General features: G+C 47.7%; 1 protein-coding gene across 2 annotated transcripts; it reads right to left on the bottom strand.

The window, feature by feature from the left end:
* Positions 1-2468: 2468 nt before the first annotated feature.
* On the bottom strand, positions 2469-26794 carry TBCEL (tubulin folding cofactor E like). Of its 2 annotated transcripts, none has more exons than XM_076358417.1 (8): positions 26754-26794; positions 22672-22821; positions 20240-20379; positions 16890-17071; positions 15574-15830; positions 12682-12808; positions 12133-12249; positions 2469-6939 (listed from the first exon to the last, which is right to left on the bottom strand). In XM_076358417.1, exons 2-8 carry the CDS (start codon positions 22802-22804, stop codon positions 6621-6623), a joined length of 1275 nt encoding a protein of 424 aa, XP_076214532.1. In that variant the 5' UTR covers positions 22805-22821; positions 26754-26794; the 3' UTR covers positions 2469-6620. The 2 variants fall into 2 exon arrangements, with proteins under 2 accessions (XP_076214532.1, XP_076214531.1); XM_076358416.1 differs by lacking the exon at positions 26754-26794 and adding an exon at positions 26237-26368.
* Between the last annotated feature and the right edge of the window lie 443 nt (positions 26795-27237).

Below are 27237 nucleotides of genomic sequence, written 5' to 3'. Positions count from 1 at the left end.
GAAAAAAAGCCCCATCTATATAATGTTACAGGATTAGCATTAAACAGCGCTAGGCTTAAAGCACCGTTCAAAGGCAGTGCCCCAAAGTTTCAATGGAGTTATTTTTCCATCCAAGTCTTGCTTTAGTTTCTGTAATGCAACTTACTTCTGCTTTTGGAAGAGGAAAAACTTACCCAGTGCAGCACGCTCTCTCCAAATCCGCTGGAGAGGGTTTCACTGCTGTTCCTGTTTCCACCCTCTCTGGAAGGAGTGACTGGCATTTTTACTCAAGCCAGTGGGGAGTTTCACTGGGGGACCGCTGTGAGCATTACTACCATTTTCATTCATACAACCTGCAATTTCCACAGGGATTTTCCCTGCCCCTGGTGCCCGGGCTGCATGGCACACCTGCAAGGACCCACAGCAGCAGCCGGGGAAGTTCACTGCTGAAATCCTCTCTTGGCACGATCCCCCTCCTCTTGCGGGCGCCCACAGCCCAGCCTTTTCTCTATCTCCATCTCCCCTGCCCTCCACCTCTAACGACAGCACGTCTCCGCAAGTCCAGGGGCTTTGCTACACACACAACTACCTTGAGGGCCAAAACCGTGGGCTGCAGGTGTAGCTGAGGTGAGAACACGTTGTCCACAAGCGTGCAGTTTACATGCTTGTGGGATGGGGACATAACGGGCTGAGTGAGGACGCCCTGGCCTCCATGCCCATGCCCTGTGGCCACCTGAGCTGAGCAACTGCTGAAGATGCTTATTGTTCCTCGGTGCTCAGTGGCGACTGCTGCTTGGCGAGCGTTTCCACCCGTGCCGATGGGCTGGCTCCCACACACCCTCGCTGATGGTGCCCAGGACCACTGCTAGCCCTGGAGAGCGGTACCTGCCAAAGGTTTGCAAGCTGTAAGCTTCAAACTGCATTACAGGGACCAAGCTCTTCATCTGAGCCTGATCTGTAGCCCGAGAGAAGTTCTCTGCTTTAGTTTCATTCACGTCAATGTCGGATGAGAGAGGAAGAGAGAGGCGGAATAGCGGCTGAGGGGTGAAGGATGCAGTCAGCAGAACCCCGTTAGTGAGCTGACTTACGGCCTGCATTAAGGCTCAGCTAAGACAGGCGGTGCTCCAACCCCAGCAGTCTGTCGTGGGAAAACGGCCACGTTCTCACGGACATAAACGCACGGCCCGACCTTGGCAGAAGAAGGATTTTCCCTTCTGACTTTTTGGGTGGGGGCTGTTTACTACCTATTGTCCCTGCTCGGAGGTGGGTATTCCTCCTGTGCTCCCCGTACTCCCGCTCCCCACCCTGTGTCAGGAATGGAGAGGGGACAGGAATGCCAGCAGCCAAACAAGAAGCACCTAAAAGCCCAGACTTCTTTTCCAGGACCCCGGGTGGGTCCTACTTTGGAGGAGCAGGGGGATTATAAAGCATTGACTGCTATTCCAGGGGCAGATTACTTCCAGCCTGCCACTCCACGTTCCCTGGCTCTTCCTTTCCCTCCCATATAAATTTTAGACCTTACCAGTCACAGGAAAATCAATTGACTCTTCTCATCCTGTTTTGTAAGACAGAGAAAACTGGTGAAAATAGGTTTCCCTCTGCTCCTTGGGCAGTTTAATATTCTGGTCTTGTTCATCCTGGGCAAGTCTAAGCTGATGAAGTTTGATTAGGTTTCACTGTGTCTTTGGGGAAGACTTTGTCTTCTAGGCTATTTTCTTTTGGCAGGGAATGCTCCCATCATGCAGTTCTGAGCACATCGGAGCTGAACAACCAACCACTTTTTTTTTTTTCCTTCTAGCAGAAAACTTCCATCCCATGCCCGACCTCAAGAAAAAACAGGCATTAAAAGATGAGTCAAGGGGGTCTCCCCGTCTGCTTGACCTCGGCAGAGCAACCGCAGGCAGCGCCTTGTCGCGTTCCCAGTTCAAGGGACCCGGCCCAGCCCAGGGAAGACGCCCTGGCGAGGGGTTTGCCCAGGAGCTGCGTCCCATCCGGAGGGGCATCTCCCTCCTCCTGCCTCTCCCCAGGGTCGTTTGGTGCAGGCCAGCAAGGGCTAAGCCCATGACTAGTGCTTTAGCGGGCCATACTGCCCTCCCCATCAGCAACTACAAGCTTTTCCTCGAGGGTGAAACTCGTTTTAACCCCAAGGCCAGTCCCACCGAGGACACAGCAGGTAACAGAGAGCGAGCTCGAGCCTTGTTCCTCACCTGGAAGTGGAGATGAGTCGCTGCCACGGAGAAATACAGTCCAGAAGAGGACTAGGTCTTACAGCATTGCGACTTCTCCTTTCGACAAGCGGCGTCTCGCGCAAGTGAGGTGGCTGTGCCCGAGCTCACCGGGCAGACAGCCGGCACAAACATTCAGCAGAACAAAAAAATCTCAGCAGCTTTCACTCTCCCAAAGGTGTGTGTTAAGCGTGCGGGTGAGACGGAGGGAAATGTTTTGCTTCAGGGAACACGGAAGTGCAAAACTCAGGACACATTTTTTGTGTAAAAACTTACATAAGTTTATTGAATTGATCCAAACCAATTACCTGTTTGGCCTGAATTCCACCGCTAAGTCTGCGAGCAAACCAAAGGCAAATTGTGGGAGCGGGAAGTATATTCCCTGTGAGGGAAACCAGAATAAAAAATGAGATGGACTTACAGTTCTTCCTTTTTCTTTAAAATTACATATGGATGCATCATTAATAGGGAGCAAGAACAGACCTTTATGTTTAAATTATATTTGAAGTTTCCAGTAACTACAGAAAAGCAATGACAGAGGCAAAGGCCCAAGATGGCTGAAGTCCCTCTAACGTTACTCGGGGGAAGGCATCTCTCTGCCGCCTACAGAAGCGCCACATTCAAATGAGGGAGGCACAGCTGCCAGGAATACATATTTTAGCCTCCGGGCTGCTTTCAGCACCTCGTTTGCATTTTCAAATCCACACACGAACAGAACCTACAGAATCTCATTTACAAGCAAAAACGGCAACCGATGGAGGCAGAGCTGCCGCGTCGCCTTCTTTGGATTACAGACCTGAGTAGGCGAGGGCAAACCGAGAAGCCTCTCCCCCAGAAGCAACGAGAGCCACTAGGCGCAGTTCCTCTGAGCTGCTCCAAGCCACCGTGGGCTGCGCTATCATCTGCCACGGGGATGGTATGCCACTCCCAAGAAAGGGGGTTACAAATCCCACCGAGGGAGCAGAGGACAGTCACCATGCCATGCACATTCACAACATCGCTGGTTAAGCGATCTGCCTGAAACATCTGGTCAAAACATGGATATTCAATAGGAATGTACCCAAAAACACAACGGCACAGCATCTAATCTCAATACACGGAGCCGTGCGACACTTTGGTATATAGCTGTCACCCAATTCCTTCCGAACCAGGTGCTTTTCCCACTGCGTAGACTGCCGTGGCAGACTTCTATGCATGAACTAGCATGAACAATGAAACAGCTCTTGACAAAAGTAGCCCTCGGATAGAAGGACACAAAAGTTAGAAAAGCTTGCAAATCTGTTTTGTTTTCTCAAAGGAATGTGACAGAACCAGGGACCTTTTGCTAAAGCGGGTATATGCCGACAGCACCGGGACACAGCCCCTTGTGACATCGCATCGACTTAAACCAAACCTCCCGCCACCTCACGACCCTCGCGGATTCTTGGCACCCACCGTCAGCCCCAAACCCCCTCTCTCGCTCAGAGCCCTCCCCTCTCTCCCCAAGACATGGTCCCCTGTTAAGCGGTAACATGGCACACATACAAGACCCTTTCCCAAAAGGTATTACAAAAGGAAAGCGAGCCAACTCGGGATATTTTGCCACATCGGTTGCACGCCATTTGGCCCTACTTTTCAAAGTCAATCATCTGGACGCATAAACTGTCCCCGGGTTTTGGATGTGACTCTTTCTCCTTGGGAAGCCAACCAAGATTTTTGGTTTCCACCCCACGAGTGCTCTGCTAGCTGCACAGGTGAATGGCTTGAGTACGTTGTCCAGAACCAACCTTCTCCCGACGAAGTGGCAAGGCGGTGATACTCGTATCGTGACTTTTGCTGACCCGAACAGACCAGGGGAGCCGCTCTGGGTGTTAGCACCAAATCCCCGGCAGCTACATGGCGCTTGTCGACTGCATATGCCAGTAGGTGTTCTCTTTTTCCATCTTCCAGTTCCCACCAGGTCCGCCGTGAATGAAAGCATGATTTACTGACAGTTCTGAGCCAGCGCGGTGACAGCACCGTTCCCTCCGCAGACAAGATAACCTTTTGTGGGTGAACAAACTTACAAGCACATACTTGGTTCTTCTTTAACATCCCATTCAATTCTTTAATGGTCTTTGTTTATTTCCTTCTCTGAAACCGAGACATTTAATTGTGCTGAGGAAGTTGGTCAATAGTTACAGCATCTCATTAATACCAGTTACAATGCCATAAATATACCCATATAGGCAATTACCGCTCTGCAGAATTAGGTCAGAAATACTTTTGCATCCCTGTCGGTCGCTTACCTCTGACACTGCAGCGACTGAGGGATAACCTACTTAAACTGGAGGTCAAGGGGAGAAATAGGCTTCTAATATTAAACAACCATATCTTCATAAAACTTTGTTTTATAACAAAATATCTTATTAAACACAACTTTTCCTATGCGTATGTATGTATATATCATACAGAAGTGTTGGCTTAAGAGTTCTGCTATAAGGCAGCAAATGCCTGTCTCTGCCCAAATGGAAAATACATCTTCAGTAAAGCTCTAGCTTATAAAAGTGTCATCTTATGTTACACTGCCGCCATCTCCCCACTCTTTTGTTTTACGGGTACCATGGCTCTGCAGCTACATGCCACGGCCTCTACGCTACCTACGGCGAGTCTTGCTCCGTTTCCTATTGCTCATCTCAACGGGGCCAGGAGATTGACATTTTTGGCAGGGGGCTGAGGCACAAATTATTAACTTGTCTTAAAACCTCCCATTTTTAATCATTACTCTGGATGCGGAACTACTCCCCTCCAAATGGTCCCCACAACCTGAACCTGAAGACTATGAGATAACAATTCGTTCCCTCCCCATCCTACCCCACCCCACGTTCTAGGTAAAATATGAAGAGAAATACACAACTCCAAGGATATAAAAGGAGCTCAGTGATGTGGACAAAAGCATCATGGGAAAGAAAGTGCACGTGGGGATAAGGGAGCATTTCAAAATTAAGGTCAGAAGTTCATGTGTAACTAGAGCCCTCACTGCACAGCTTCAAAAACTTTTATGCAGCTGCTTATAACTAGGTAACTTGAAAAGTCTTCAACTTGTCAGGCGGACAGAGGAACAAGGGAGGACACAGGAAAGCGAAACAAGAGATATAAAGGAAGGAGGATTTCATCGCACAAGAAAGGGAATCTGCTCTGCAGTAGAAAACGGGGGCTAATTTAAGCAGCGGCACGCAATGCCTACGAGGTGCGTGTGGGGGGAAGCCAATATAGATAGTGAAAATCTGCTTTACAATAAACGTGAGTCTAGTTGCTTTGTTACTCATCTTCTAGAAACTGATCCAAGCCAACACATTCTCCTAGTTCGGACCCTAAGCAGGGACCCCACAGCCAGGGGCCCCCGGGGAAAGTGCTAGGTTTCATTTCTGGTGCAACAGCAACAAACATAAACTTCAACTTTACTCTTAGTCTCTCCCAGGAGAGCAATTTTAGCCATTCCACTTCCAGCACGAACTGGTACAAGGTTAAGTGCACACTGGAGGATCTCTTCAGCATGGCGGGGACGGCCAACGGGGGAATCTGCTCTTCAACCTCTTTTTGACCTGTTACTCTAGAAGCCCCTCCAACGCAATGCCCATCCACCGCCTTCCAAAATTCACTTTGCAACGCACAGGGCAAGAGTCCCTTTGCCTCCAGACTGCCAGTGCCACAGGTTGCAGACACCGTGGGAGATGGGTACAGAGATCAAAACTTTTTCTTTTCCCCCAAAATCAGAATAGGACAGTGTGGATATAGAGCGTGCGTTTTGAAAATAAATTATTTCTTTCTAATAGGGTCTCTTTCTTTCCCCCATTTTGTGCACTCATACAAACCAAACCAGTAGAGTTAAGTGGATGCACTAAATACCTGAGCTCAGAATCAAGCGGAATACTGTTTTAGATCTTTTCAGTGAACTCGAGCGCAAAAAAAGGTTGAGACAGCACCCAGCTGTAAAAAAACACTTCAGCAAACTCGAGCCGCAGTCAGATAGCTAGGCCAAAAGGTGCTCTGGTGGAGCCAAAACCCCAAAAATTTAGAAGAAGAAAAAAACAGGTCAAATTCTGCACCGAGCTATCTTCTCCCTTACGGGCCCTAGCATTCTTTAGCTTGAACAACTGACCATTCATGCCAAATCACGAGTATACCGGAGCATCGAAGAAAACATCAAGGTATTGCACACGCTGAAACACACACACTGAAGTCAATTGTCACCTCAAGGTCACCTGCAGTGGATGGCGGGCATGGTTCTCAGATCAGGGCACTCCCTCCGGGCTACGAAATTACCTGCTACAGAAACGCAACCAAACCTCAACCAACCGACCGAAATAAAAACCTTGCAAAAACTCCTTAATGCATGTGTGTGGGTGTGTGGGGGCAGGTGTGTGCACATGCGTGCACTCACAAGGTCAAAAGAGGCTATTTCATTCTGGGCTCCACATAAATTTTATCTCCATCCCGAATGCCGTAAGAATGCAGTGCTCGCGAGCTGTATTTCATCTCCTCGGGACCAAAGGGAGCTTCCTGGTCCAAGTAGAAGAGCAGCATGTTGCTTGTTGACAACTGCACTACAGTTTTTAAGTGCTTCTTCAATTCCGCCACAGTCTGATCGAGACGGATCGACATCTCTTCCACTTTATCCTGGAAGTGAACCTCCACCTTCACGCTGCTCTGTGGCCGAAGATCCACAACTGCCAAGGGCTCCAGCTTCCCGTACTTCGTGACCAGCTCGTGATACCTGAAAAATTAAACAAGTCCAGAGTTATGGTGAATTGCTTGTATGGCCAATGCAGGTTTCACAAGTCAGTTTCTGTTTCACATTACACCTTGCAACGCTACTAGGTTGCAAGGTATAAATGAACATCTGCACGGAGAGTACAGTGACTGGATGACAAGAGGGTAAGCGCAGATTCCAAGGCATGATTCACCTAAAGCCCAGAACTCTTTGATGAGAGCTAAAACCAGAACCCAGACAGCAATGAGCTGTCCTCATCCTCCATGTCAGTGACTAGCTGGCATATGGCTCTTCCGAAACACCTCTCAGTTTAACCGGCACTTTGCTCAAGGTGGGAAGGATGGATGAGGCTCCCAGAAGTAAAGAACATTGCTGTGCTAGCATTCAAAGCTCATAAGTGCATGCCTCTCTCCATACAAGTCTCCTGCCCAGCAGCGACTGAAGGAAAACCCCAGCTTGCTTCTCCATTTGCCATCAAATCCCTCACACTTTGGGGAGCTGAATGTTTCTCACATGAGACAACATTCACCCCGATTCGAGTCTGATGACCTGAACAGACACCCATTAGGAATAAATCTGGATAGTATGAGTCCTGTTTTCTCCCCTGCCAACATGACACTTCACAGAGCACACAGTGTTTCTCAGGCAAGATGCTGAAAAGGACAAAATGAAACACAGAAAGCCCATCCACTCCAGTCACCTTGTCTCACAGTCCCCAAGCTTCACTGTGGCACTGACATGAACCTGAGTCACCGTCCGACTAGGGAGGAGGTATCTAGCTGAGCAAGGTGAAGTTATCACCGACCTGAGGCGTTCGAGTTGACTGGACTCAAAACAGCTTTCTGAACAAAACTGAGCAGCAACGCTCTCTACTGGGCTCCTACAATTTCAGAAACCTCAGCCGTGGCTGCGGTGGGATTTGGAAGAAAGAGAGGACGCTACACTCACAAGACTCTACACCTCCTGCTCCAGTGAAAACACTTCACTAAAGAGTGCCAGAACCAAGCTAGCACTCACACAAAGGATACGGCCCTCAGTCCAGATTCCCAGTATCTGTGGCTTCATGGCCTGACCGATTTTCAGACATTCCTGCTGTTTTCCAAGAGGCCATCTAGGTCCCAAATGTTACACTCTGCTGAGCACGGGATCACCAAGATCACCAAATCAAGGTGAGCTGCCACACAGCTTGGAAGCTGACAACACATGACGGACTTCTTGCCAACTGATCCTTCACACCTACTCTGAAACAATGTGGGAATTTTACTAGCGGAGCCACACACTCCACCATCACTTTCTCCTTGGAGCCACTGTCCTTCGCAAGGTCCGTCCTGGGGAGCCATCCCCTGCAATGGAAAGCCCATCTCACCCTCCCGCCGCCTTCAGCGGATATCGCTCCGATCGGGCAAAGCTGCATCTCCCCTGCCTGGCTGGGAAAGAGGCGAGACGGCAACACAAAACACCATGCAACTGAAATGACAAAGACCGAGAGCTGCCGAGAAAAGGTAATATTTCAGAGGCCCTCCACTATGAGCCGTACAGAAAGCTCTTTTTGTTCCCAATCCGAGTCTGAGCTGAATGTGATCGGTGCTGTGTCATGGCCCCTCCCTGTTGAGAGATGATGGGACCTGGCAGGCCGGGTCACCCCAGGGAGTCCTGCTGAAGGCAGGAATGTTGCTGGAGAACAGCAGACCCTCTGTCTGCCGGGAAATGAGGTAAGGGCCACAACGCACCAGGATTTCCCCAGTCTCACGGACAAAACGAGCCTTCACCAGGGCGGAGCGTCCAAAGTCCTACTCTCACAGTCACCTGGGTGATAGGATCAGGCCTATTTATTTGGAAAAGCCATTAGTGCTGAAAGAAGACAACATGCTCTGCATTTTACCCACCGGGCTACCGTGCACAGTAAGAACGAGTGCTAGCCAACGTGTCGCCGACGAGGAGGATTTCTCTGCAGCACAGTTTCCACCACCTCCGGAAGGATGCGGTCAGCAGCAACAGCCGACTGGACAGGTGGAGAGAGCAAACCCGCCCCTTGCTCCCCCAGGCCCTTGGCCCACTTTGGGACGTCCCTTCAACGCTCACCGTCTCCGCGTGCTGCAGGCCAGCAACAATTTCTCACATGCTGACTAGAAGTACTGCCACGATTCATGTGCTAAGGGAAACTGCAGTGAACAGGGCTGATGGTGGGAAGACTATAAAGAGGGGGACAAATTTCAAGCAAGCTGAGAGAAAGAAATACCATGAGTGGGCTAAGATCACCCAAACGCATGCTGTAAATATGCGGAGGGTCAGGAAATGGTGTCTTAAATTTTCGCATGTCGAGGAAAGGCAGAACAAGCTTCACAGCCTGCTCCTTGTATGCTAGCTGCAGCCTGCAAAGGAAGTTAGCAGTCTGAATTACTGGCTTCCCTCAAATCAATAAGGTTCTTTTGTACCCCGATAATAGGCACCCTGGAGACTTTTATAATCACCCCTTGCAGCCTGGCAGACGCTGACTGCCAGAACAGAAGACGCTGAAGAACTGAGCCTGGCTAAAAGTGTCTCTGATACTCTGCAGATAAACAGTGGACCAGACAAGCAGAGGACTCATTAAAAACCCACAGACACAAAGACGTCACTCAAGAAGACAGCCAATATTGGATTGTATGCTCGGCGCTCCTTTCTAACCCATGACATCCAGAGAGTGAAATTATTCTGTCCATTTCCCTCCCTTTCCGATCCCTTCGAGCTGCAGCCCGTGAAGACATGCAATGCAAGCAGGGGGGTTTGCCGTGACAGACCGTGCTGTTTGCTTATCGCATGCTACACCTCGACAGTCTTGAGGGGGGCTGCTTACACTCGTTCAGTTTTCTGTGCCCAAGTGTGTCTTCTTCCTCCGCTTAAGGCAGCACTGCAATGCAGATGCCATACCCCCAGCAACAACATGCGTGTGTCCTGATTAGATTCTAATTACAAACCACCTTCAGAGGGACCACACCAGATTTGGGACCAAAGAAGAGGAAGCTTTAACAACAAACACACACAAAATCCCTCTGCAAAGAATGCCAGGTTTCCCTTCCTACCAGGGCCGCTGCGTACAGGTCCAGGAACTGAAACCCGGCCCTCGGCACTAGGGACGCTCTCAGCCATCTGCAGCCTCATTAGAAAATAGTCTGTAGTGGCGCACAACTCCTCCAGAACAGAACAACCCTCTTTAGTAGCTGCACAAGTCTCTTGGAAACGCTGCACAGATGAAGGGATTCAGACAAAGAGCCTATTGACCACGAAAAGGGCAGTAAGAGTGTTTAAAGGTTAAGAAATCAGAGGGGGAGGTAATTCACCAAAATAGCATAAAGCTAGCATGTTGGTTAAGATCAGCCCAGCTTTTTTGGATGTGTGAGATATTAGTAATTTCTTACATGAGCTCCCACCTGGAAACTGAGCCCAGTTGTGTGTGGTACTGTGTAACTACGTGGGTGCACACAGCCTGTTCCCAAAGTCCACGTCCTAACAGTAGCATCATGTGTGTCTAAAGCTATATCCCACTGTGTCCTTCTCAACAATATATGGGTCCTGGACACACAAGGCACCTGTCACCACAACACCCAGAGACGCAAGTCCAGCAGGAAAAGATTCAGAGCCTGCCAGCTATTTATTTACCTTCCCTCTCGTGCGCAAACCTTTCCTCCTGAGCTCAGGGCGGCTCACTCGTTCCACCAGGATCAAAGGGCTACTCGCACCTTAGTTCCCCTCCCAGTCTGCAACCGAATACACTGCTTTCAGCACGAGGGCCTGCCTTGCCTTCTCCTGGCTGGTTTTCCAGGTCAGCCCAAGCTCTGTTCACCAAAAGGCAGGACTCCGCTGCAGCTGTTGGGCTCAGCTGTCCTGATATTCTCCCCTTCTACAGCCACAAACACAGAGACATGAAGCAGTTTTCTTAGAAATAAAATGTTACAGAAAATAATCCCTTTTGGGGCAGCACCATAAGCTCACAGTCCCCGTCTCCCCTTCCCTTTCCTCTCCCCTGCATTCTCCGCCTCTGCTGCTATCCCTTCCAATATTTGTTTCAATTTTTCCGCTTCAAGGGCTTCTAAAATTACAAGCCAGGACTTGTCCTCAGAAAAAGGCACAAGAGGGATCACCAGCTGTCTTGTCTCCCTGACTACATTAGTACCCTTCGCCTCTGAACTGACCCCAGTACACCTTTAACAAATACTATGATCGCTGGACCTATCAGTATTCATACAAAACGCCATGCCCTCATTCCCCATTCCAGTCTTCCCATGCCCTTACTGTATTGGCAGGTCACATACGCAGTGCTTTCAAAAAATAAGAGACATTTTACCTAAGAGTTAAGCTGGGGAAAACACTGAGCAGCCAATGTAAACACCGACCAGATTCCATTCGCACCTTTGTCATCGGTACCGGGCCATACCTTTGACCTTCTCTACCTCAGTTTGTCCCTACCTCTGTCTGTCCACCCGGACACACACACACACACTCTTGTCCTACCCCCCTTCTGTAAAGAAAGGGCTATGAGGCTTTGTTGTCTGAAAAGCGCATAAGGACTGTAGGGCAAAAGGCATGTAAACGCAGTGGCTTGATGCTCCATGATCCTTCCCCAGCCCATTAAGAAGCAGTAAGTAGATGCTGGCACAGAGAAGATACCGACTGAACAGCATCTGTCAAAGTTCATTAGTTTACCAAGATTAACGGATCATTGGGCATACTTTTTTGGCAAAGAAAAACCGTCAGACTTGTGATTTGTGGGCCTGAAAGTGAGGGGACAGCTTCCCATCGCCAGTCACATTTCACACACCAGATGGTCAAGAGAATTAGACGCCTCGGCCTGGCACCAGAGAGCACGATCTGTACTGGCTTTTGGGGACTCCCAAAAACAGGTGGATTATGAAGCTAGCCATCGGGGAGGCCAGGAAGCGATGAAGATCATGAACTGAACAGTCATGTTGTTTAATGGCACTTGACGCGGACACTTTAAGACCAAATTTGACTCAGAAGTGATTCTACAAGTCATCAGACAACACTCTAATGTAACGACATTAACTAAAACAGATTGAGGAAGGCAAGACAGGAGGAAGGTGGGGGATGTTTTTTTCATGGAACAGCTAGCCCGGATTTCCCATGTAACATCATCTGTTCAGTCACCTTTCCTTTTGCCTCGCTGCCCTTCTGCCCCTGCTCTCAAAGAATTCATACCTGAATGGGACTTCCTCCTCCGGGAACTCCATGTAATATCGGATGAAGAATCGCTCTGAGTCCTCTCGCTCTCCATCAGCAACGATGCTTCCATTGAGCTTGATGATAGATGGCAACCTGCATGCAGGCACCAAGAAATACAGTCAGCAAGAAGAGAAACCCGGACAGGGTGACCAACAAGACAGTCACCATCAAAAGCTACGTGCCACAACATTAACACCAGGAGAACCCTGCCAGGTAGCTTACGCCTCGGTCCCCTCGAGGGAGAGGGCAAGTTCCATGCAGTTTCTCCAAGCACATTCAAAACTAAGCGTTTTCATTTTGCCACATATATGTGCCGCATGCACAGGCATGTATGAGACTCAAAAAATTCTCTGAGAAGTAGAGAAGTTAGACTTGACATTTCCACTACTCCCACTTTCCCACACAACAAAAAAAAGCTCAAATCTTTCTGAGTGGTGAACTCAAACCCTCTTCCTCCAATTACCCGCTCCCAGCCATTCATTGCCATGTAATGCTTCTGCTGAGCAGAATAAACAAGCAACAGACCTGGCTATTAGCAGTTTCCTGCGTTCCTCAGTGGTGTAGGACTGCAGCAAAGGGATTCCTAGCAATTTTACTTCCTCGAGCTTGGGAAAAGAATTTAACTTGTCGATGTCTTCCCAGCAATGCAGACCTGCTCGGAAGAAAACACTTCCTTAAACAAACACAGATAATACATCGGGTATCCAAGATAATCAGACACAGCCAAAGAACAGATGTGACAGGCAAGCATCAGCTGCTGTTTCTTTGAGAAGTTGGCTTTTTGCTCATGATGCGCTGCAAAAAGCTTACAAGACAGAGTAGTTTAAATTCTCTCATGCTGTTTTGTAAGTCTAGAAGGATGATCTCCATAGCTGATTAGGGAGCTTAGTTTTTTACGGACCATTCAGTCTTTGGCCTCACTGCCGAGGACTGAGTAGCATCAGTTATGATGGCTGCATCTATAAAGGGATGCTGCCTTAAGTAGTATTAAAGTCATCGGGACTTCTGTCATTCTAGGTGTCACTAAATAGCCATCAAATGGCTTTACCTCGCACACATGACCACCTTGGGTCCCATTTCTGCTCATGACCCAATGGTAAAACAGTCCCAGAAGCCATCCAGCCATTTAATGAAAAAGGCTTTAACTCAATTTCAGCCCCTTCAAGACCTGACGTTTGGGATAACAAGGCACGCAGAGTGGGTAAAATAAAAAAGCTGAGGATCGAGCAACAGTACAGCCCTGATTATGTGGCGTGATCAACACTACTCATCTTTGCTTCCCTTTGCTGCAACTGCGGAAACGTTTACCGCGATGCTTTTCCAATGACTCTTCCAGAAGCTTACACTGGCAACGCGAGTTAGAAAACTGGTTTCTCCGAACAACATTCAACAGCTTCACCCACACAGTACAGAAAATGTGAAAAAACAGAAAAATTATCAGTTCAAACAAAATCAGGGGTCTCATTTGAGCTAAGCCTGTCAGGAAATGCCAAGTTCAAGCCCAAACCGTGTGTCACAACCACAACTCAGAAGAAGGGGCTCTTTTCTGAGCAGAAATAAAACTCCTGTAAGCATCACGGCACTGTGTGCGGGGCGGGGAGAGAGAGTTTCCTTTCCCCATAGCACTTGAAACACCTCTGCCAAGGTCACCTATGCCTAAAGCCATCCTCTGGGAATCAGCGTCAGCCCCATTTACAGACAAACTGAGTGGAAGTTTGTGACGGGAGGAGAACTCTTCCACCTGATCTCTGGGGCGCAACGTCACCAAAGAGTGCCCGGTACCTCTCTCAATCATGCCGCTCTGAAAGGGCCAAAAAGCTCTCGTAGCTGGGAGAAAGCTAGTGCAGAGACACAACCACCTCTGAAGGAGAAACTGCTGTCAGCCATGGCATCCGCCTCGGCAGAAAAATCCGTTCAGCCCCTCGTGACCCCGTTGCGCTATAACTTCACTAAAAACCATTATCTTTAGCTCACCCCTGTTCTCCACTAAGCTAAAAGAGCCTGCAAAAAGAGGCACCAGTTTGGAGTCTTCACGTGACAGAATTTTGGAGTGCAGCAGCTTTCCCTAAAAAAAAAAATAAAAGCTTAACGTGCTCCTTGGGATTTCTATTTGACTTTCAGCTCCCAAAACATCAAAATGCAATACAGAATCCAGAGTTCTTAAATACCTGGCATCAAAATTGCAAAACTACTTACCACAGGAGCACTTGCTCCTCAGTGAGACAGTGCTTTCAAATCCAGCTTAACAGGCTTTTCTTCCTCTAGTTAGCTTTAAGCTTTTATTATAGGGATTCCTTGATGCTTACATTGCGGAGCATGTTAATAAAGTACCTTCTACCTTAGCTAACACTTAACTATCACCTGCACAGCATATAAAGCTGTAAAGAACAAAGGACGATGATGCATTAAGTACTCATGCAGAAGAATTTCTGGCGTACATGTCACCTCACAAACACATCACAGCCCTCACGAGCTGCCCTGCAGCTCCCTCTCTCTGAGCATGGGGTGCCCTTCCCGATAGGCCAAATGCTTCTTCTCCTTCTGGAGCATTGGCTGAAAATTCTCTGGGGCTGAAGTGTAAAAACAGCCTCGAGTATAACTTGTGGTGAGCTTCTAATAACTGAGCACAGACAACAGGCAGCTTTTGCTGGTGAATGCTCGGCCCTTCCATGCCACATACCTACACGTACGCTCATTTTACCCAAGATAAAACTGGGAATAAAAGGCAAATGGGATTCTTTCATCCCCTCCACTGCCAGACATTTATTTATCCTTCTCCATCCAGGAGCACCTGAGGCAGGGACAAGAAACAGAGGGGAACTACTAACGTAAAAAAACTTTGCCAGCTCATTTTGAATCACTGCCAGTCCATGCTACTCTGACTCATCTTTTAGATAACGACTAACTACCAAAAGCAGCAGGTAAAGCCCACAGAGATGGGCAAGTTGATTTCTTGCCTGTTTTCCTCTCCTAATGCTACATTCTTCAGGTCAGTGCGCTTCAGTACATGGGCTTGCATGGCCCTGCATTAGCACTATTAGGAAACTGGACTTCAACACGACAGGTCTGTCGGGACTATGTTCATCAACAGCTTTTCAATTCTGCCGAGAAGCCAGGATAGACTGGGACAAAGGTCACTGGGCATTTTCATCTCTGCTACAGCAACAGAACTATCCCAAAGGTTCAGGCTCTTGCTCAGCACCTCTGCCTTCACCTGCCCCCTCTCATACTTTGCAGGAAGCAATGCTGACTGCAGGCTACTTACTGCTAACAGAGGCCTAAGAAGCAACCACCCCAAGGCCAAAGTTTCAAAGAGCACAAAGCAAGTGTGTTTTTCACCTACTCAGGAGGACAGACTCCGATCAACCGCTGTCACTTACGCTGAGAACAAAAAGCATACCGCTTCCAGGCTCTCACCTGACTTGTGCAAATTGATGGATCGCAGGTTGGGGAAGAGCCTCGCTAGGGAATCTTCCGACTCTTCAATGGTCGTGAGGTTGTTGTTAGCCAGAATTAGTGTATCCAGTGATGGAAACATAATTCCCAATTTTCGAATTTCAGTCCAGTCTTGAAGATTATTGTCAGTTATGTGGAGTAATTTGAGAGACTGACAGCAAACCGGAGAACAAGACACTGTTTCATAGTCGTTAAGGCACAGGAAGAGCTCCTCCAAGCTGCACAGGGGAAGAAAGATCATATCATCATCTCAACATACCTTGAGAAATGGCTACCCTCTCAGGCACAGGGACACGCATATGCGATTTTAACATGACTTTCTGTAACAGTTCTTAAGTGGTTTCAAACTTTGGTGCAGAGAAGACCTTTGAGCCCTCCAAATGGAGTGTTTCAACTACGTCTCTGCTCCCATCTGTAAACTTCCTCCACAGATGAAAAACACCTCTAAGTGTTCCCCTAGCCTCCCAATATTGTGTAATAGATTGCTCGGGGTGGTGTTCCACATTTGTGCCCAACAAGCCACCAACCCAACTCCAGTGATGATTGGTACCTGCTCTCAATGCTCACCACTTAATTTCAAAAGGTGTTTTTATACAACACAGACGGCTTTTTTTCCCCACATCGCTGGTTCTGCCAAAGATTCCCATTAAAGAAAGAACAGGTCCCACTAAGTTTTCAGACAACTAAACTAGCTCTCCTAATCCCAGGGAAGCGTACATTGGCCACGCAGGATATACTGCTCTCATCATGTCTGCTTACAAAGCCATACGACGAGGAATCTGTTATCAAAATGAAGCCACCGAGGACATTCGGGGAAGCAGAATGCCGCTGTGAAGGTGGACCATGGCCAAGCCACAGAAATCAACACTTTTGCACAGAAAAGCACGATGAAATATTACTTGACACGTGGCCAGACCCTCCAACTTACATCCCATTCAAAAGCTATTAGTACAGGTATGCACTGCACCATTCATTCTGCAGTGACTCAGGGGAAAGCGTGTCACCTCCTACACTGTCGGGGTGATTATCCACCTCTGGTATTTAGATTTGGACAAGAAGCCCCGGGCTTTGCAGCGCCACACAAGTTCAGCTTTTAAGACAATGTAAAGCATTCACCTGGCCTGCTCCCAAGCTCCCAAAGAAAAAAACTCCTTTTTTCTCTACCGATCATGTTTGCATCCTCACACCCCTCTCATCCCTCACCATGTGATCTGATAAGCCAGCCTTGACCTGCGTGCAACGAGCACCCCTTTCTACGCCCAACTCCCCATGCTTACTCTGATAATTCCTGCAGGATTGTGTGGACTGTTTCCCAGGAAGCTTTGCTGTTGTTGAGCACAAGTTTGCGAACACCAGCGAAAGACCCAGCACACCTTCTCTCTAAAACGGACAAACTGAGAGGGTTGGAACTCAAGTTTAGAAACTCCAAGTGGGGAACGTTGGACACAATTTTACTGACCTAAGTGGGGAGGGAAAAAAAAGAGAAAGAAAGAAATGCGTATCAGGCAGTAATCGGACCTCATGCAATAATATCCCGTCTCCTAAAAGGGGGCCCTTCGGAATCACCACAAGCCAAAGAAATGATATGGGGGGAAAAAAAATAAGGCTTCTGGATAACTACCTGTAATTCATACTCCAGCTATTCACTGATCTAGATTGATTGGTTAATTGCTCATTCACCTCAACAGTTCATTTAATTACACTCTGTGAGCAGCTTGATAAGAAAAAGCCAGTCTCTTGGGAGAGGTCGTAAAATCCGCCTCAACACCAAGCTTAAGCAGCAGCACGTTACAGGAGCCAGCAGGCTGTACCCCTCTTTTAGCAGGGAGGCAATTGGCCGTACCCCTCTTTTAGCAGGGAGGCAATGGGCGCGTCTCTTGAGTTTATGGCCAACACTCTGATCACTTGCTCAGCTTTCCACTGCGCCCCACTAGCCACAAACCTTGCCATTTTGCCCAACGTAAAAGACAGACAGAAGCTCACTGTACACATACAATGAATTTCTTATTCGATTCCATTACTCTGAAAACAGCAGCTTTCTTACAATCAATCCAAATGTTCAGGTAACTCTGCTTGGGGCTACTGTCTCTTTTTGTGCGTACAGATGTGCACTTGAGGGCAAAGCAGCAGAGAGGTAAGGAAGAAAGATCAAGAAAGAGAAAGAAAAGCCAGAGATGACAACTGTACAGCTCTGGAGCGCGGGATACATAACGGATCGTGTGATCGGGGTAGGTGCTGACCTAGATACTGCTAATACACAGAAAGATACAGGAACAGGTTATTTAGATGATCAATTTGTAGTCATCGAATAATGATGAAGTGAACAGAACAGCCAGGCAACATCAATTTGTAAAGAACACATCACGTCAATCTAATTTTCCTCTTTGACTGGGTAACTGATTCAGTGGGTAGTAGAAGGGAACAACAGCTTCTGACGCCATCCGCACACCAGTTTGCATAGGCAAACTGGGGACTTACAGTGCCCAGGATAGCACTGTAAGTTAAGAGTTCAACACAAAGCTAGCAGACATGCCGAGGGAGTGTTCTAGCAGAATACTACTTGTTATGTTTTCAATGACCAGAATAATTGAACACTATGCGTTTTCTTAATCTGCGGGTGATACTAAGGTGGGAAAGGCTGCCATCACATTGCAGTACAAGACTAGAGGCCACAAAGAAGCCATCTGAAACCCGTAAGATGGAAGTTCAGTTCAAGGATAGTCAAAGTACTAATATCGGGGAAAAAGACATTCATCCAGAAAATAATTATGAGTCAGAGAACGCCTGGCTAGAGAGCTCCACTCCACAAAGCCATTGGGGTGGGAGGAGATGGGGCAGACCATGACATACACAGGTCAATAACAGGGCCCAGTTGCTAGCAAAGGGCAATTGTCTTGTGTGGAGGTTGAATTCAAGCGCTGCATACGCGACGCTGGAGGTAATTAGTCTGCCTCACTTTGCACCTCATCTTACGTGATGTCATGTTCTGGGCACTACGCCTTAGGAATGAAGTAGACAAACTGGAATGACATCAAAGCACGAAACCAATGCAGGATTTGGAAAAAATGGCCTACGATGAATGGTTGGAAGAATGGATTTTTTCAGTATTACGCTAAAATAGGAAAAGGAGACATGAAAGCTCTTCTTCATGGGTATAAAAAGCTGTCGTATAAGGAACAGCGACAAATGCTCCTCTGTGCCTGCTCAGAACAGGGCAGGGAGCAATTGGCTTAAATTGCAGCATGGGAGACTTAAGTTACATAGTTTAGACTATGAAGTTATTAGTTAAGCATGGGAACAGGCTACCCGGGGATCTGGAATCCCCATTACTGGCAGTTCTTAAGACTCGGTTAGATATTTTTCTGTTGCGGATGGGCCATCCTGTCTCGGAGGAAGGGGCCAAATTACACGGAAAGCCTTTCGTTGCCTGCTTTACCGTGGCTCATGCAGAAGCCGGCATATTGTGCCGTCCAGGGTAGCCTAAACAGACTGAACAAACAGCAGGGTGCGAGGCATGCAGCTTACGAGTGACAAGTGTATGTGCAGCTCTCCCAGCTGCTTGAGGCCAGCCCTACTGAGAGTAAGAGGCAGAACAGGGAGCGGAGAGGCAGCACCTCATTACTGCGGGAGGGGGCCTTTCAGGGTCAGAATAAAATGAGTCGGGATACACCATCCCAGTTCTTAGCAGATATGCCCTTAGTAAAAAACCATCTTCCCTGGCTCTGATCTCAACAGACAAACCTAAGATCCCTCTCCCACTCGCTGAGCTAACACCTTCTAGGCCCACAAGGAAAAAACAGAAACAGGGAAACCTGTCCCGTGTCTGACTTTGAGACCCCCATGCCAGAGCTGGGACATTTCTGTAAACACTGCATTCACTACCTGTTTAAAGACATAGGAGCTTGATGCAACAGAAACACATGATAATTTTTATGTTCCACATCCTGTTCTTTTCCACATATTTCAAACAATAAACTCTAACATAAAAACAGAACATAAACCAGTGAGGAACTGTTAACAGCACTCGAACAGATTGCGATTGTTTCACTCGTATTACATTGCATTTATCTAGCATATTTCATCCAAGCACTTCAGAAGGTTCTATAATAGCATTTAGCATTAATTAATGAGGCCTCAGAAATATCCTTTGAGGTAAATGTTATTAAACCTGTTTTGCAGATAGAGAAACAAAAGCGGAGAGAGAATAAATACCTTGCCCAGCATCACAGAATCGGTGGCAAAGCTGGGAACCAACTTCCATTACTCGGACCTCCTCAGCTCTTACTCTGTTAAAAACTGCACTGCTAATTAACCTCTTGACATTAGAAACGCCAGTTCTGGTGCTTTGCACGATAAAAAAAAAAAGTGTATTTGTCACCCACAGGCCAAGATCGTAAGTCACGAGGTAAATGGAGTGAAGTGCTCAAACGGATTAAATCCATCACGTTTATTGCTCAGTTGTTGTCAAAGTAAATAAGCATAAGCTTCAAAGATGAGAAAGAAGCCACAAAAAATGGAAATCTTTCTCCTTTAAATGAACGAAGTACTCTTGTAACTTGCAATGCATTTGCATTCATAGTAATAGCCATCAAAGTTATTCAGAAAGATGCACATGTAACCATTTTACCTCATGCCAGTCTTCCAGTTTATTGTCAGAAAGATCTAGCTCAGACACATGAGCACAGAAGGCGGCGATTTCATTCTCATCCCCCGCACAGGTTATGCCACAGCTGTTCAGTACTAGCACGCTTGGAAGGTTGAGGCGATCTGAAACAGGGAAAAAAGAAAAGACGCCCTCTGGTCAGCGTTGCATTGCTTAGTTACAGGAGGTAACAATAAGCAGAAACAAACATGACATTCAGCAAAAGAAAAGATCTACCAGTAATTCCACAATTTACATGTATTTAAGGATCTCAGGATAAACGTAGATTTTATGACAAGTGACCGACATCAATCAAGAAGCCTTCTTGTATCTAAACATGAAGTACCACTCAATATCAGTGCTCCTCAGTTACTACATGCATCTCTGTCCATGCTGCAGCGAGGACGGGCCAGTCCTTTATAGTTTATAGTATGTCTCATATCAGTTCTTGCCAGAACTTACGCTCTTCCCCAGGCATCTGCAGATAGGATACAGGACTAGGTGGACTGTTAGTTGCACAGAGTCTGACTCCCTTATCCTCTCGTACTTAGCCCACTCGGGGTTAGGAACAGCAAAGATGTATTTAAACATTTCTTTTCTAAACGTTCCCTTTTCAACGATGTAGAACGTTTAGCATTCTTACATCCTGGAAAAACTTAGGTTTCTACTCTGCCTTTTACGTTTCTGCTTCAGTTTTGCTCTAGTTCCTTCTCATGCAGGTAAATATTCTTGCAGCTATTTCACAGACAAGGACTTGGATCACAATCACAGCCTGATTTGCTAAGGCCAAAACATGACAAAGTTAAAAGCTGTGGATTTGTAACAGGAAACCATTTCAACACAAGAAATCCATATTTAGGCAAGGCAAGGCAAGGCAAGTCATTAGTCTTACACTCTTTCACATACAATACGGCTCTCCCACCTCTGTGGAGTATCAAAATCTCTTAAAATTTAACAAGCTTTTTCCTAAAAAGGTGGCCCTTTTTCTCTCTCCTTAATACTTGACACCTACACGACTAGAAAGGGATTCTAGCAGCAGACAATTATCTGGAGCGATCTGAGTTTTCAAGTTTCCCAGCTCATTAGCGTTCGGCTTCTTTCAAGGACAGTATTGTACTTTGGGAATTAGACATGACGTACTTGTAAGTCATGTCTCAGTCACATTTTAAGACTTGTAAACACGTGCCCTCTTTCCAGCATCCAAACAGCTCAGGTAAGCGGGTGCTCGCACACAGGAGAGAGGGCATTGACTGAATATTGCATCAGGCCAATTTTCTGTTCATATTAATTTTGAGCGACACATGGTACGTTTTATCCTCAACTGAACTCAGGCCCTTTCTCCTCCTCTGTCAAACTCGGTTACTGTAAACTTCATTCAGCTAAATTCCATGGCTATTTTCCCCTTCGGGGCTGATTACAATACAAATCGACCTGATGGAAATTTAAACTACACTTACAGATCAAGATGGGCAAGAGGTTACACAAAGAAGGGGCAGTTCTGGTGGGATAAATGTGAATCTCAGACTCATCTGTACAAACCGAGAACCAAATGCTAACATCAGAGCGTGAGGGAAGACTAAAGAGTGTCAAATGGATGCAGTTCAAAGAGCAGGAAATAGCGACACAGATTCCGCAGTCTAGGAGGCTCAAGGACATACATGAGCAGCACAGCACCTCAGACACGCATCTGTCTGAAACTCCCTCAAGGCAGTAAGGTCAGAAGCAAAGGAGAGGGGATTTCTCCACTAGGTCAGCATAAGCACAGTCAGAGAGCATTTGATACCTTGAGAAGAGAGCCGAAGTAAACCACAAATTCATTTGAGTCGCTTTCACAAAAGAAGCCTAGCTGGAGATTCAACAACTCATCGCTTGGCTTGAAATACGGTCCACTCCTGTGTAACACTGGACTCCTTCTGTACCTGCAGGCATCGACGCAAGTTGATGGCACTGTGTGATACCACTAGCGTGTGGACCAACCTCGAATTTAGATCAAGGTGTTGTGTATTTGTTAAGCAATCTCATCAAAACACGTGTTGTTGCAGCCACTAATAAAATAGTTAGTATCACTAGTCTGAAGAAAACGAGCTCCAGGGACTGCTGAACCCTCAAAACTCAGCACTGCACAGGGCCTTATTTTCATCTTTCATTGACAGGATTCTGATTCTGTTATGCTGGCAATAACAGGAGTAGGGAAACTTACTTGTTTTTTACAGCAACTGGTTCAGCCACTAGATCAACCTTCCATTTTTGTTAGATTCCAGTCTCTCAGGTCTTCAGTAAGAAACACGTTATAATACATCGTGATGTTTCTTTTTCTGGTCAATACAGGGCAATTCTTCTTTCAACATAAGCAAGAACAACCAAGAAACTGATCCCGCCCAGAACCCCACAGATGCTCAGAAAGACCAGAACCCTACCTTTCATAGGTGAACCCTGCGGAGTTGCTGGGACATGCACCCCCATACCAGGTCCACGACGATACGGGAAGTTCTCGGGGCTGTATTTCTCACAAAGCACTTGCATGAAACTCCTTCCGCTGGGCTGGTCCATGCTCCCGTCGTGGACTTCTAGTTAACGCAGAAAAAAACAGAGCATATAAACAGTCAGCAACTAATAATCACCTCCAGTAGTGGTCCTTGGGAACACAGGACAGAAAGTGACCAGCCAGGTCACGGGTAGTACTCCTTCTGAACTGCAGATTAGTCTAACAGGTCATATTTCAAATTCAAGATTACAGTAAAACATTACCTGAAAAGAAGCCAAAACCAAAGAGAGGGCCCAAGCTACACAAACATGCTTTCAACCATACCATTAGAGGCCAAGTACAAGACCTCCTTGCCCCACATGCTCTTCCAGGACAGTTCCCAATACGCCCCAAGCTGCAAAAGGTGACTTCTGTTTCTCACAAGAGGACTGAGGGATATTCATAGATATTCTCAAACACATTTTCAGAGCAGCAAGGAGGAGAATGAGCAAGGAGCTATTTATAAGTATATTTATAAATAAATTATATTTATAAGCTATTTATAAACACCTGCTCAAACAGGTGTTTTCATCCTGTAACTTCCCTTTCCTCTAGCTCAGGACTTTCAGTCAAGATCGGCTTTTTGGATGGGGAAAAAAAAAGGAAAAAGAAAAAGGACCTGCAGCTCCCTAACTGTTTGTAAAGAAACACTATGCAAAGCAGGTTATGGTTTGTTTTTTTTAAAATCAGGCCAATGCCGTAAACAGCCCGGAACTCAACACCCTCTGCTAGCAAGACTTCCATCAGTTGGCCCACAGGGTGTCATGGAAATACTCGAGTTTGATAGTAAGCTCACTCAGGATATCTCAGGGCTCTCATCTTCACTGGCAGCAGTGGCTCATTCAAAGCAAGCTTTGGCCTTCAAACGGAGCATCATCATTTCTCCTCTGACATTTGCTAAGAACCACAGTTCTTCCGTCCTGCTTGCAAACCCGGGCTTCTAATTAGAACGTAACTGCTGTATCACGAAACACACTCGAGCACATGTGAGCACATCATTTGGCCAGTCCAAAAGCAAGTTTTGCCAATTCAGTTTTGCAGCTGCTTAATGCATCTGGAAGATAAACATGCCCTCCCTATCTACGCATGTCCCAGAACAGAACGGCACAGGAAAAAGGACTCGCCACACCGCGAGCTGCTGACCTGCCTAGAAAGATATTGAGTGTCAGCTGGAAGTATATTTGGCACAAAGATACCGCTATGGTCGGCATTCTGCTCTACCCTAGGTGGAACTAAGCTTATCTGTCCTACTTTCCTGCACGTATTCTGAACTTGGTATTTCGTGGTTTTCCAGATAATAAAGGAGTTGAGCTTGATACATGCACAAAGAAAGAGAACCACGTTGTTCCCGGGTTTCACAGAGGTCTTGTAGTCCAAAGCAGGGCCTGCTACCCCTCACAGACACGGACGAGAGATCCGCATCCGCCCGTTCTAACAACACAAGGCACAAACTTGCAGGAATCAACTGCAGATTTCCTACAGCGTACAATTAGTCATGGAGCAGCATTTTCACTAAGTACTGTGTAATTACATTTCTAGCATACTAGCAAAACCCAGCTCACACAGATACATACATTCTGCACGTAAACCTGCACCTCCAGGACTCCTGGTGGAAACCCATACTTTTGAGTTCATGGTGGGGCCACGCGTATGTTGAAAGTGATATTGCTAACCAATGCTGAATTAAAGTATCTGCCTGCTGCCATAAACTTTCCTTTAGATTTATTACAGGCAAGGATAGATCTAAAATCCTGAACAAAAGTTATTTAACTAAGGTTCAGGTTCCCTTTGCTGAGAATCACCTGTTTAACAAGCTCTGCTTTACTTCTTCATAAACGGACTATCTAAAACACCTCTATCACAAAGGACTTCAGTGTAATAAGAAGCAAGTTGACTGAAGCCTCTTACAATTTTTATATTATATATAAAGTTTACATGTCACGAAGAGGGATTTAAAGGATTGGTCTTACTTCAAAAAAAATCCCACACCTTTTTCAGCCCTCAACAACTTAGTTGATTCATATCTCAGACTTAACTTCATGCCACTAGTCTATCTAGAATCGAAAAAGAAATCCTCAAATCAAAGTTTGTGTTAGGAACAAGGCATTTAATTTTGTGCTAAAACACTCCGCGTGCTACAGGAACAATTTGCACTGACAGCCAAGGCTTTAGGCTGAAAGGCCTCATTCCAGAGTGGTTTGGGAGCTCAGTACTGTAGGACAGACAGATACCGCTTTCTAAACGTGCATTGAGACCTCCTGGTCTGGAAATTCTGGAACTCCCCCATGCACAAAGCTTTCTGTCCTTCACGCTGCTTTTCTATCAGCTCCATTCCTCTTTATCCGCTGAGCAAACATCAGCTAGAAATTCCACATGAGAAAGTCACCTTAACATCGCACTAGAGGCAAAAAACTGTGTTTCCAGTTACAGTATGAGAGCAACCCAGAACTGAGAAAAAACCCTAATGACATTTACACTCAACAACTTCGAATCACAAATATTTTCTTTCTCAAGCTTTACTTTTGCATGCCAATGCCATCGCCAGATGACAAAAACATCAGGGAGTGGGCAGTCACCTTTTCCACTCCCCTTCTCGTCAGATTTCACATTCACTGTGATCATCTGTCATGCACGTGGCTTCTTTGAGTCACCGCAATTGCTTGAGAGCAAGGATTAACAGAATATGCAAAAAAAGCATGACACATTTCAAGTGAATGTTGTCTGTACAAGGGCAGGACAGGATGATTTGCAAGGTGCGCATTTCTGAGTGTTTTCCTACTGATGGCACAAGGAACAATTCGTATCCTAAAATAACTTTGGGTCTTCTAGATGACAGCATAGATTGCAAAAGATGTGCTCAGTCTTTGAAAGATGTCAACGAATAGTCTTTGTTGTCTATATTTAAACGTTCCGCTGGGAGGCTGTGGCCCCAGTGACATACAACATGGCAAGCGTCTGCAAAGAGGAGCACGACCCTGACTTGAGATCCAAGGGAAACCCAGCGGGCTGCTGCAGCTGATGAGTGAAGTGAAAGGAGAACACTAGAAATGACATGAAAAATGTTTCTATCCCTGTGCTATAAGCCTGTGGGGACAATAAGAGACCCTTCAGGAGAGTTACATCATTAATGACGTTCTAATGAATTCCAGTGCCACTTGAACGCCTCCAGAGCAGGTCCTAACCAGCCACACACCAAACGCATTTTTACACGTTTGTATACGTGAAAAACAAAGCGTAAGGAATGGATGCAACAGAACAAACATCTGTCTAAAAGAAGCTGGTGTGTCCTTTTCCTAAGACATGATTCAGGGAAATTATTCTTGAAGCGATCTTGAGAGACAGATGAGCAAATGCTATCAGGGTAGACAGACCGACCCTCTGAGGCACCAGGTCAAGCTGCCCAAGCGTGCGGAACGCTGTCAGGGACTTCATCAAAGCAAGCAGAACTATTTGCTCACCCGCCACGGGACCACGCTTCTGGAAACGGCCAACGCTAATGGCAGGGGCGATGGTGAGGAGGTCAGAAACGGCACGAGAGGTGCCAGGCACGCCACCTGATGCACGTCCCGCTTCTGGCCCGGACTCTGACATTATGCTACCGAACCGGCAATCCCCTCGGGGGCTGCTGGGAAAACCAACTCCGCCGCAGAAGTCGGCGGGGAGCCCGTCTGCCGGTCCTCGTCTGCGCCGCTGGGCCCCACGGCGGGGTACGACGGGCGTTCGGCCGCACCCCGGCAGGTCGGGGTCCCCAGCCCCGAACCCCCAGCGGCCTTCCCCCGAGCGCTGCAGCCTCCGCCGGCCCGGCCGCCTCGAACGCAAACGTTAAACCGTCCCCGGCTCCCCTCACGCGGCCTCCCGGGCTGACGGCGGCCTCCCCCCGCTCCGGCGCCACGCCGCGACCGCCGGTCCCGCCGCACAGCGGGCCGGTGACAGCCGCGGCCCCGCCCGCCCCCCGCCGCCCCCGGCCCCGCTCACCCAGGCCCGGCGGCCGCGTCCCGCATTGACCCGGAAGCAGCTCGGCGGCAGCCGAACATCACGTGACCGGGCCCCGATCACGTGAGGGGGGGCCGGCCGGTGGAGGCGCCCCGGTTGCCACGGAGACGACGACGCCCCCGGCGGCCTGGTCTTCCCGCGGCCCGGCATGCACCGCGCCCCCCCCCCCGGGGAAGCGTCGCCTGATGTCACCTAACCTCATCGGTGACATCAGACAGGGAGAGAGACAGATGACGCTAAGATCCCCGCGGCCGCGGGATCGAGCTCTGGGGCCTCCCACGGGGCAGGGGTCGCCGCCAGCGCCCCGGAAACCCGCTGGAGGGGCAGGAGGGGAGGCTCTGGCTACACAGCAATACATAAACATTGCAAATCGGTAAACGTTGGGCGTTCCTGACGTGAGATGTCTGTGGCGCACGCCCGGCATCGACTTGTCCGGCAGCTGCGCCCCTTTGCTGGCAGTGCCCGG

This window comes from Aptenodytes patagonicus, chromosome 23, assembly GCF_965638725.1.
Source record: "Aptenodytes patagonicus chromosome 23, bAptPat1.pri.cur, whole genome shotgun sequence".
Taxonomy (NCBI): domain Eukaryota; kingdom Metazoa; phylum Chordata; class Aves; order Sphenisciformes; family Spheniscidae; genus Aptenodytes; species Aptenodytes patagonicus.
The sequence above is the reverse complement of the archived record's forward strand: the minus strand, read 5'-3'. Positions and strand labels throughout refer to the sequence as shown.

Excerpts from the sequence above, each read along its gene's own strand:
- TBCEL (XM_076358417.1), bottom strand. The coding sequence starts at position 22,804 with ATGGACCAGCCCAGCGGAAGGAGTTTCATGCAAGTGCTTTGTGAGAAA. Across the intron at positions 20,380-22,671 it reads GCAGGGTTCACCTATGAAAG|ATCGCCTCAACCTTCCAAGC; the intron begins GTAGGGTTCTGG and ends TCCCTGTTTCAG. Across the intron at positions 12,250-12,681 it reads AGGAAACTGCTAATAGCCAG|GTTGCCATCTATCATCAAGC; the intron begins GTCTGTTGCTTG and ends GCCTGCATGCAG.